This window comes from Muscardinus avellanarius, assembly GCF_963383645.1.
Source record: "Muscardinus avellanarius genome assembly, chromosome: X".
Classification (NCBI taxonomy): domain Eukaryota; kingdom Metazoa; phylum Chordata; class Mammalia; order Rodentia; family Gliridae; genus Muscardinus; species Muscardinus avellanarius.
The window spans coordinates 12805147-12817324 of NC_137792.1; the positions used below are offsets into that span (position 1 = coordinate 12805147).

Consider the following 12178-nt stretch of genomic DNA (forward strand, 5'->3'; position numbering starts at 1 on the left):
TTTGCTCAGTATAATGTAGAAACTTCATTTATTCATATTCTTTGGTTATACATGGTTTTGTTAATTTCAGACTATAAGCTCTTGGATTTCAGTGTCCGTATCTTCTTTCCTGTCATACTAAATGTTGAGTAGGTACCAGGCATCACTCTGGGGTACAGTGAGTGAGTTCACAGACTGGTGGAAGAAGGCAAGCATATAATTCAAAAAGCCTCATAAAGTTTCACAACTAGTTGTTACACTAGGTTGGTGTATAGCATAGGGCAAGCCGAGGAAATGGCATAATTAATTACTTGTTGGTAACAGGTGAGCACTAGGTCCTATAATCCAAATTTCCAGTTGTGGATACTCACTCAAAGGCGATGTAGGTTACAAGAGTAACTGACAGAAAAATTGATGAAAGCCCACAACCAATGTATGTGATAAAAGTCAGAGCCATCATTTGACCAGGTGGTAAAGAGGTCCGAGATAAATCCTGGAAAATAAAATAAAGCTTTCAATGATCAAATATTTTTAAATAAGTGAGTTATGATTTACATTTACTGAGTATGCTGGGCACTCATTCATAGTCGATTGAACCAACCGAGGTAGACCCAATTATTATTTTCAGGTAAAGATAAGGAAAATGACATCCAGAGAGTTTAAGTAACTTGCCCAAGGACACATAGCTAGGAAGTGAAGGAGTCATATTCAGATGTAGGTCTGTCTAAGTCCAAATCCTATGTACTTTAGCAGTGCATCATAGCACAATGGAAAAGCACGAGACTAGAAACCTGAAGACTGGCATTTGGCTCCTGGATTTTACATTTCTTAGTTCTATGTGGATAATTAGTTCTACTTAGTTCTACTGTGGATAATTACTATGAGTTTTAATTATAATTCAATAAGACAACAATGATAATGCCCCATTTTATCTATCTTGCAGGACTGCTCAAAAGATTAAATAAGATAATTTATGTTCAAGTGTTTTCTGAACATTTTCAATTTTCAAACTATTATTATCACCCATTCTATCTGAATTCCTTAGTCCTCTTAGTTATTTAAAGGAGAAAAAATTAGCTAGGTGTAGTGGCACATGTCTGTAATGCTAGGACTTGAAAGCTGAGACTGGACGATTGTAGGTTTGAGGCCAGTCTCCACAACTTAGCAAGATCTTGTTTCAAAATCAAAATAAAAGGGGCTAAGGGTATAGCTCAGTGGTGGTACGTCCGTGGGTTCAGTTCCTAGTCCCAAATGAATAAAATTTTAAAATAAAAAATAAATTAAATGAGAAATAATAAATGCAAAAACAGAATGTGAGCCAGGGAATATAATGTTAGTCCAGCTGCTTAGGAGACTCAGGCAGGGGGGTTGCAAGTTCAAGGCCAGCTTGGGCAACTTAGGGAGATTTTTTTTTCTCAAAACAAAATTTTTAAAAAGGCTGGAAGTATAGCTCAGTGGTTGAATTCTTGTCACAGGATGTATGTGATTCCCTGGGCTCACTCCCCAGACAAACAAAAAGAGTGAAAAAATACTTTATATTACATATTCCAATATTTTCCTTTTGGTGCATTTGCTTATTAGCAGAGTAATTTTATTATTGTATAAATTTGTCATAATATCATGCTATCTATTCATGTTTCAAAATGATAATCAGATATTCAAATCTGATGTCTAGCTACCCCTCAGACCCAGAATTCAAGGCCACAGAGCATGGGCATGTTACCAATAGGACGCCAAAGCTCGTAAGATGGCTGCAGGTACAGATGGTTTCATTCAGCCTCCTGTCTTTGACAGAACAGCCATCTGATGACCAGCCTCCTCGACCACCTGTTAGCAAAAGAAAGAACATCTATCCTATCAGCCAGAACACAACACCAATGACTCCCCGCACCTCTCTCCCCAGTTGCCCACTCAAGATCTTGCTTGACAAGTGTTTGACTGGAACCTACCATTTTTGCCCAAGTCCCAAAATACGCATCTCACTGTTAAATCATCCTGCAAGAGACATCATAACGAATTAACTTCTGTACTGAATAAAAAAAACTGAAAAATCAATTGGAAAAATTATGATATTTTAAATTTCAAAATCTTATGCTTGGGATATGCTTTATGTGGGCCCTAGAAACAAGTGAGCCCCACATGTATCAGCACTCCTTAAACATACCAATCACATATAGGAATCACTTTGGAGCCTTGTTAAAGCACATTCTGACTCATTAGGTCCAGGGTGGAGCCTGAGCTTCTGCATTTCTAGCAAACTCGCAAGTGATGCCGATGCTACAAGTCTATAGACTATACTGTGGGGGTAGCAAAGTCACGGGTGAGGTTCAATGCAAACTGAGCTCAAAGATGATCTCTCATTGGAGGTGAGACTCAGACCTGCAGCTACAGGTCTACATGCATTGAAATGCAGCAGTTTAGAAGACACTTGCTTTGCATCCATCCTTCTTGCATACTGGATGGTTATTATTAGGCATATTAAAACCCTGTGGAGTGACTACACGATTCTAATCTTACACACTTCTCCAATGAGTTCAAGGTTCTTTCTTCAGGACCTGCCTTTCTTGATCCATCACTTATAGTTACACGCAATGCATTCCTGGTCAATGAACAAACCAGACTGGCCTCTCCTCACCTGGTTCTGGTTGATGTGCTTCAGTGTGACTGTCACATTTCTTTTCAAGTCCTTAACAGTCAGGTTTGCAACACTTGATGATATGACATAGCTTATCAGAGAGAAGTTATCCAGAGAAGGGTCCTAGAACATCAAAGAATCATCAAGATCACAGGGGAAATTAAAATATGATCAGAGTTTTAAAGTTAGAAGGGGCACTAGGGACTATGTAGTACACATTGATTATTTTACAACATAAGAGAGAAATTGAGGGTCATGGAGTAAAGTGACTTTCTCAAGGGATCACAAGTAGAAGCAGAGCTTATTCCACTATAGTGCCCTTGATAAATTGCACAGATTGATACAACAGGATCTCATGAATCTAAAATGAGAACATCACATTATGCCATTTAAGCTGTGTGTCCCTGAGCAAGTTACTGGATCTCTCTGTGCTTCCATTGCCTCATCTGTAAAATTAGGTAATAAAATTTCCTCCCTCATGGGGTGGTTGAGAGGATTAGAGTCAACTTTATAAGTGTTTAGTCTAGTGCTTAGAAAATACCATGTGACTGTCAGTTACTATTAGTTATTACCAGCATCATTAATTTATGAATAAAAGTTACTGCAGAGTTTTGGCAACGCATTTTACTTGTGACAGGCTTTATTTATTTATTTATTTATTTGTTTATTTATGGTATTGGGGATGTAACCCAGAGGTATTCTACCTCTGAGTTATACCCTCATCCCTATTTTATTCTTTTATTTTGAAACAGGATCTCACTAAGTTGCAGAGGGCCTCACTAAATTGCTGAGGCTGGCCACGAACCTGTGATTGTCCTGTCTCAGCCTCCCAAGTGCTGGATTACAAGTGTGTATCATCATGCCCAGCTGGCAGGATTTAGAATATGTGTGGATTAAAGGAATAAAATTCCTCTACCTCCAATAAAAGACCAAACCTGAAGCAGTGAATGGTGACTTTACCTGAAACAGGGCAGGTGTTTCAAAGAAGTTGAACTGAACCCTGGAAGCTAGCCCCATATCATTAGCTGGCAAATTACTCATCAGTGATGAAGGCAGTGTAATAATGCCAATACTGTTGTCAGGAGCTTGAGTTTCCAGAGAAACCTGAAAATCAAGTGAGAGATAATAAAAATGTCTTGAGCTGGCATATTGAAAAGTTGGAAAACACAATTCAGTAAGACAGAGGGGCCTGTAAGGGCTTGCTGTTCACTATCCCTATACCAAATGGCCTCTGCTTCTGTCTCTTTAGTTGCTACTTAGACCACAGGGAGACCACAGAAGCAGACACACCATTAGTAAGCAATAATCATGGTAAGGTCTTCACAGAACTCCATGTACTACACTTGTAATGGCAAGACTGTGAAAATCCCTTTAATAGATGGAAAGAAAATACTAGAAGCAGGACTGATTTTCAGCACTGCTATGTACAGCAATGTGGTTAACTTATTAAAATATTAAAAAGGGCTGATAAGCAGCTGATTTCCCTGGCTAGCATCTTCCCTTGCAAATCCCCTCCCTTTCACAAAAAAACTTGCACAATCCAGCTGCTAAAGGGTTAGCATAGACAGCAGCAGGAATCCTGATATCCAGCTCCAGCCAAGATGCCTTTGTATGTATGTACAGTGTTGGCAGATTGAACCCAGGGCTTTGAACATGTTAGCCAGGTGCTCTACAACTGAGCTACAGCTCTAACCCTCCCTCTTTTATTTGGTACTAGGGATTAGACTCATGGGCATTATACCTCTGAGATACACTTCCAGCCCTATTTTATTATTTTATTTTGAAACAGGGTCTCACTAAGTTGTGGAAGGCCTCACTAAGTTGCTGAGGCTGGCCGTGAACCTGCAATTCTTTGGTCTCAGCCTCCCAAATACAGGGAATACAGGCATATGCCACCACATCTGGTTACCCTCAGCCCCCTTCTAAATTTTATTTTTAACTTTTAGCCAATTTATTATTATTTCCAGTACTAGGGATAAAACCCAGGATCTCTTGTGTGCAAAGTATATTCTCTACCACTGAGCTACATCTTGGCTCCTAAGCCAAATGTCATTTTTTTTCTGTGTTGCCTCGCTGTTACAGATGTTAACTATTTTGAGATGGGCCAGAAATGTAGTTCAGTGGTAGAGAGATTTCCTAGCATGAGTGAGGCCCTATGATCCTCAGTGCTACAAAAAAAGTCTTCAAATATTCTGAGTATCACCCAATGAACAAAGGTAATTACCTTAATCAGAAAATGCAAGAGGAGATATAATCATACATGAGGAAAGTGTTATTTCCATAAGTTAGATAGTACCTGAAGATTTTCAGGGTCCTGGGCTGCAAAGGTAGTTGTGTCAAAATTACTGACATTTACTCTGATCACGGCCAGAGCTAAAGAAGGAGAGGTTAGACTTATAGTCTTGTTTGAAAAATTCAGCTGTAAGCCAATGTCATCTACTATTTTCAGCAACCTGTAAAGATAGGTAGGTGTTAGTTAACATTTAGCACTCTCACTTTTTCTTCCCTAATTCTAATTGGAATATAGAGTTACATTTTGAGAAGTTATATGTAACTAGCTAGTCCTTGGAGGGGGGAATACTTGGCTATAACTAATCATGTAAGCAGCATTTTTTTGTACTAGGGATTGAACCCAGGGACGTTATATCTCTAAGCTATATCCCCGTCCATTTTCTAGTTTTTATTTTGATACAGGGTCTCACTAAGTTTCTGAGGCTGGCCTCAAAGTCTGTGATCCTCCTGTTTCAGCCTTCCAAGTGCTGGGATTACATGTGTGCACCACCAAGCCCAGCTATAAGCAACACATCTAGCATTAGAGGGTCCCCTTTTGGCACCCCTCTTTAATATTCTAAGTCATACCTTTGAGCCAGAGGGGCCAGTAAGGTGGGTGGAGAGTGAAGGAGTTTGCTGACTTGGATTATCATTTCACCTGCGAGGTTAGGCTCCAAGCTGCCTAAGGACAGAACCTTCTCCATTTCAGATACTTGGTTCTCAAGATCAAAAATACTGCTGGTGTTGATGACTTCTGTATCAAAGAGCCAAATAATTTTATGAACACATGACCAAAAATCACTAGTAAAAATAGATCCTGTGACCTGGCTAACTCCTAGGTTATTTTCCCCAGAGAAAAAGAAAATATATATATATATATATATATATATATATATATATATATATATATATATATATTTTAAGAGCTATAGATATAGATATAGAATATATAGATATATCTTAAGAAGGCATAGAAATTATGAACTCAACAGCTGGAATATCAGCTTTAAGTCTGACTTTTATAGTGTTTTTGTACTGGGGATTGATCCCAGGGACGTTTTGCATCTGAGCTACACTTCCAGCGCTATCTTATAATTTTGTTTTGAAACAGGGTCTTGCTAGGTTTCTGGAAATCTTGCTAAGTTGCTGACACTGGTCTTAAACCTAAGATCTTCCTGTTTCAGCCACCCAAGTACTGAGATTACAAGAATGTGCCACCATGCTGGGCTTAATTTTTATAGTGTTTAATTGGGAATATAAACCTATATTTAATTACAAGATTTTCTTTTCATAAAACATACAGACTCAGGAGGAGCCAAACTTTGTGTCCTAGTTCATGCTGACTATGTGGACCCAAGCCTAAGCCTTCTGAATGCTTCTTCCCTTTCAGAATAAAGGCTATTTGAGGTCTTATCACACATGTCTTGATTTGCAAGATGGCAGCTGCTGTATTTCAGATGGCCCCAATCCCGACTTCCCTAGGAGCAGCTCAGCTCCTTATACTTACCTGTGTTACCAGGAGTTGTGCCCACAGTGACCACATTTGCAGGGGCAGACAGAGAAGATGTGGTGGGGGAGGGAAGTGAGGACTTCCCAGATGGCAGGGTGGAGGAAAGACTGGTTTGGGGCAGAAGGGAAGAAAGAGTTCCAGATTTGGCTGGCATATCAATGGCAGGGCTAGAAGCTATGGGAGCAGAAGGCTTGGGAGAAGGAAGGTGACTCTCCCATGTCAGAGGGGGAGTGTTCTGTGTCACAGGGGGAAGATTGATGGGCCCAACTAAAGAGAAGGCACTGGAGACTCTAGAAAGACTGGTAGCCTGAGGAGCAACTGGTTTGCTGGAAGAAGAAAATGGACCATGTGGCTGATCGACAAAACAGACAATGGGATCCTGAAGATCACTAAAGGGGAAAATCAGAGAGATACATGTTAGAGATAAATAAGGTACTGAGAGTGAATCCTCCCCTTCTGGCAGCTATGTGACACCACCAATTTGACAGGCTTAAATCAGGGACCTGTCACTTCACACCCTCTGTGCCCCTGCCTCTGGGCCCAGCTCGCTTCTACTGCCTATTTCTAGGTAGAGGAGTCTATATTCTTTTGAAGCTTTCCTGAAGATTCTAGTGTGCAGCCAGGGTTTTGAGAACCACTGTACTGCTCCATGGCCTAGATCTTCAGTCCTCAAAGAGAGGCCATGGGATTAGCAGCACTGGTTCATCCAAGAGCTTGCTAGCATATAGAATCTAAAGCCCCACATTAGACCTACTGCAACACAATCTGCATTTTAACAGATCTGCAGTGAGTGATATGCACAGGAATATTTGAGAGTGTTGATTTAACTCACTAATTTTACAGAGATTAATTAATTTCCTTATCTCCCTGAGACTTTGAGGGTGATTCTAATTTGCAACCAAGATCATGAACCACTAGTTTAAGACAATGGTCCAAATGAAAAAAAAATTTTTTTGGTGGTACTGGGAGTGGAACCCAGGGGCTTTCTTTCTATCTCTGGGCTAAAGTCCTAGACCTATTTTCTATTTTATTTGGAAACAGGGTCTCACTAAGTTGCTGAGAGGCTCACTAAGTAGCTGAGTCTGGCTTCGAACCTGTGTGATCCTCCTGTCTTAGCCTCCCAAGCTTGGGGATTATAAGCGTGCTCCACCATGCCTGGCTTCCCTAAAATTTAAGAACTTTCTTCATTCTTAAAATTCCAACAATCCTTAGTCAGCATGGTGATTACATATTATACACACATACACACACATTTTTGGAAAAGGGATAGCAACACACACACACACACACACACACACACACACACACACACACATTTTTGAAGAGAGACAGCAAGTTTTCCACATACCACTGCAGCTTTTCTAACTCTTCAGGCAAGGAAGGGCAGGGCATCTTGACAGAACAGCAGCACTGTTCTGAGGGAGTCAAAAGAAGAAGAAGAAAATGCATGGTTAAAAATAAAGTAAGGTGGAAGCTCAGACCCATCAAGTATATGGTTCTTACACTGTGTTTTTAAAGAACTGTCTAACTGGTGATACAGTGAATTGAAAGCCTTTAAATTGACAAATATACATGCTTCATAGTAGGTGCTCAAAAATACTTATTGAATGAATAAGTTTGTTATATCTATGCAATATATGCCACTTTTCAGCAACTCTAAGGAGGAATTAAGAAGTAAACAGATCCTGAGAACATTGTGTTAAGTGAAATATGCCAAGCACAGAAAGACAAATACCACATGATCTCACTCATATGCGGAATCTAAAAACGTTTAACTTTTTAAAGAATTAAATGGTGGTTACCAGAAGATGCAGAGTGAGGAGACTAGAGAGATGTTGGTTAAATGACACAAAATTTCAGTTAGACAGAGAAGTTCAAGAGATAAAAGACATGATGACTACTGTGAATAACAATATATTGCATATTTGAAAATTGCTGAGAGAGATTTTAAATGTTCTCACCACAAAAGTGCTAAGTATATGAGATAATGCATATGTTAAATATTTTGATTTAGCCATTCCATAATATATATCAAAACATCACATTGTATACCATGACTTCTATTTCTCAAAAAGGGCGTACACCCTTCTTACAGCTATGTGCAACTTTTGTCAATTAAAAATAAGTAAATATATCCTAGTTGCAATCCATTGAAACATTCCAAACATAATTCTTCCTCTCCATAGGGCTCCTTTGTCATGCTTTCAGATGAGCATGTTGAAATTTTATATCAAAGAAGGAAAAATAACTTTCTTGGGCTTTCTAAAAACTGCTCAAGGTCAAAGGAGGCATAAAGAAAGCTAAAACATGTGTCAACTGATTAATTATATTTTCAATTACTATATGACATATAAAAATCATGAAAAAAGGAACATAGCAAATAGACAACTTACCCATTGGTCGAATCTCTACTCTTTTCAAAGCCATCATTACAGAACATACATTCATTGTCTTATTCAGTTTTATTGTAAATGTACAATTTAATGTGCTGGAAAGATACATACATTTAATGATTTAATGTCATTAAATTGGAATGTTATTAAATTGGAAACCTATCCATACTTTTGTAATTACTTTTGCAAACTTAAGAGAAAGGAAAGGGGACACTGACAGTGTTAACTTTTAAAGCTTACCAACCACGATCTGAACTTTGCCCCAAAGACTGTAAGAGATATTTACAGAAACTCACATTCACAGATGTTGCAGATCAGACACACTCTGACCACATGCATCTGCTGGTCTGTACAGAGGCTGGTTTGTTTTTAACAGGCAGAGGTGAAACTTGGCTGCAAAGCTGAGCACCTTGCCATCTTTAGTCTCACCACTCCCCCGCTGGCTACCTGCCTGTTGTCTGTGGGCATTTGAGTTTCCAGCATAGGGGCCCTTTCATGAACCAGCCTAGATGAGCATCAAGGTCTCTTAAATCCAAAACCTCTCTGGGCAATTCAATCTAGATTATTAGACAAATACAAATTTAAGATATTCTCTCTGTTTCTTTCTACTTTAGTCTTGGTGTAGGTAAAAAATGAATGTTGTAAATAATGAAAAGAGGAAAGGGAAATAAATATCCCATATAGAGGATAGGGATTCAACCTACAATTTCATGATAGGTTTGCCATATGTACCAATGAACAGTTTGATGGGCAGAAACTGTCATTTACTAGGACCTGTACTCTCATAGAGTACTTAGATTCTGGTAGTGAAAATATTGCTCTATAAGCCAGCGGCCACCATGACCACTGGTAGATATGATATAAAATATTTATCTACGTAACCCCAAATAATTACTGGACAGTTTTTGATTGATTCTTATACATATTTTAATTTCTTCTTTTTTACTTTCTTTTCAATCTTTTCCTTCTCTCAAGCTTCATATTATGTTTCTTTTTTTTTTCTCTCTGGCCTATACTCTGCCTGGACCACTGTGAGCCATTTCTTGATTATTTTGGTGGCCCTCAGAGCTAAGGACACTGACGATCCTTAGCCTCAGAGAACCAGAGGCACATGGACCATATCATGCACCCCTCCCTTTGTGCTTCATAAGGAAATGAGAAGATGGATGTGACAAAGTGATCAGTGTTTGGAAAAATAAAAGTATATATCCCAAATATCACTTGTACATACTGATGTTAGAGCAAAGCCTGTGAATCTGTAATGTAACTCCTTAATAGTTTCTCACAAACAAAAATTATTTATAAAAAAATTTAAAACAAATGGATAAATAATATTTATAAAAGAATTAAGATGACTGACCTTTGAGTTTCTGCAGTAGCACATACTATAAAATAAGTCTGAAACAAACAAACAAACAAACAAAATACATGTTATTTGACAGCTGGAAATGTCAGAAGAGATAAGCCAGAGTGAATCAGAATTTTAGAACCACAAGAACCCCTAGAGATCATCCACTTCACCCTCCTACTAAATTCCTGACATATCATAAAAGCTAATCAGTGCATACTGAGTTCTGCTTGGGTACCTCCAGTGTCAGAGCTCACTACTATACATGGAAGTGTGTTGTCAAGGACTTTTCATTTAAGAAACGTTTGGTCTTCCACGAAGGAGGATCTACTTCCTTGTAATATCTGCCCATTGCTCCTAGTTCTGACTTTTGGAATAATGGAACAAATCCATTCACTCTTTTACATGACAAATTTAGGAGAATTTGAATACACATCTCCCCAGGAACTCAGAATTCCATGTCCCCCCATAATAACAATAATTATAAATAAGGTACAGGGTATGCTATGATTACCTCACTTAGGGTTTGTAGAGTTTTGTTGAGCTCTGATCGTCTATGAATAAAATGAGAAAATTTGACATTAAGGTGACCATAAGTGATATGAAATTCAAAACAAGTTAGATTTTTAGCAATTAAATCCAGTCCATGGTATTTATTGCTTACAGGGTTCACTTTGAAGAAACACAGATTATAATGAGAAATTGCCATGTGGGGAAAATAAATTATGTATACATCAAGGAAAAGTATCCAGATGGGAGCTATATCGGTTCTAGCTAGAAGCAAGATATAAATTATGGTTGAACAATCTTGTTATTTGTTAGGCTACTGCAATTCCTCCAGGGCAGCTTCTTTTGGCAGAGGGCCAGAGGAAGAACTGGCCCCAGGCAAATAGTTCTGAGAGGGGTAAGCCATTCACCCTGTATTTCTGATTAATTTCTCATTTCCTCTCTGATGAAGCCTCCACTATCTAGCAACTATCTATCTCCAACTCTGCCTCCCTGCCTCACAAGTCCCCTGAAGGATTTTTCTCATTCCTCTCCTCTATTACCAGCCCAAAAATATTTTCATATCCTCAACATGGCAGAGCTTCCCTGAAATCAAGATGAAGGAAATCTAATTAAAAATTTCACTCTAGCTAGGTATGGTAGTAGACAGCTATAATCTTAGTACTTAAGAAGCTGAAACAGAATTGCAGGTTCAAGGCCAGCCTCAGCAACTCAGCAAGACCCTCAGCAATTTAGTGAGACCTTATTCTTATTTTTAAAATATATTTTATTGGTGCAGTGATAGGGGCATATAAGATCATGCTTCAAAATGAAAAATAAAAAGCGCTGGAGGTGTAGCTCGGAGGTAGAATTTCCCTGGGGTCAGTACCCAGTACAGAGAGATAGAAAGCTAGAGAGAGAGACAAAGAGAAGAGAGGAGAGGAGAGGAGAGGAGAGGAGAGGAGAGGAGAGGAGAGAAGAGGAGAGGAGGAGAGGCGAGAGGAGAGGGAGGAAGAATGAATGAGAATTTGAATGAATGAGAATGAGAATGAATTCATTCTAGGCCAGTGTTTCTCAAGAGGAGGTGACTCTCCCCCTTAGGAGGAATTTGGCAATGTCTAGAGACAGTTTGGGTTGTTACACTAGGGAAGTGCTACTGGTATCAAGTGGGTTGAGACTAGGGATGTTATTGAATATCTTACAATGCCCAGAACAGACCCCCACAACAAAGAATATTCAGGTCCAAAATGTCAGTAGTGCTGAGGTTGAGAAACCCTTCTCCAAAGAATGGGCAATAGCTCTAGGTGGCTCCGGGCAAAATCTAGAAGGAAGAATAGAGGGGCCATGGCAGTTGTCTACTCAAGTAGCTGCTCAAGCTAGCAGGAGCCATTCTTCCAAATTGTTCTTTCTGAGGTTTTCCATGGCTTCTCCAATCAGGCTTAACTGCTCCTTCAGCTCTATAATGAGATCTTAAAATGTTCTTTGGCACCCTTTACGTGCCCTTTTCATGAAGCTGTTCCTTCCTGTGACCGTCATAGTAAGATTGTTTCTGTTCT

The 12178-nt window shown here is 39.1% G+C and overlaps 1 protein-coding gene across 9 annotated transcripts in view; it reads right to left on the reverse strand.

Moving 5' to 3' along the window:
• Nucleotides 1-12178, reverse strand: part of ADGRG2 (adhesion G protein-coupled receptor G2) — a gene marked incomplete at both ends in the record, with an annotated part of 126629 nt that overhangs the window by 18412 nt on the left and 96039 nt on the right. For 6 of the 9 annotated variants that reach the window (XM_080718642.1, XM_080718640.1, XM_080718641.1 and 3 more), the window contains 12 exons: nt 351-472; nt 1703-1806; nt 1929-1974; nt 2615-2737; nt 3575-3718; nt 4911-5067; nt 5474-5636; nt 6393-6784; nt 7744-7810; nt 8789-8883; nt 10149-10186; nt 10651-10690. In XM_080718642.1, coding sequence (XP_080574768.1) covers nt 351-472; nt 1703-1806; nt 1929-1974; nt 2615-2737; nt 3575-3718; nt 4911-5067; nt 5474-5636; nt 6393-6784; nt 7744-7810; nt 8789-8883; nt 10149-10186; nt 10651-10690 — 1491 coding nt within the window. Of the gene's footprint in view, nt 1-350; nt 473-1702; nt 1807-1928; nt 1975-2614; nt 2738-3574; nt 3719-4910; nt 5068-5473; nt 5640-6392; nt 6785-7743; nt 7811-8788; nt 8884-10148; nt 10187-10650; nt 10691-12178 lie in introns of all 9 variants that reach the window. The other 3 variants (XM_080718643.1, XM_080718636.1, XM_080718635.1) reach the window with 1 other exon arrangement.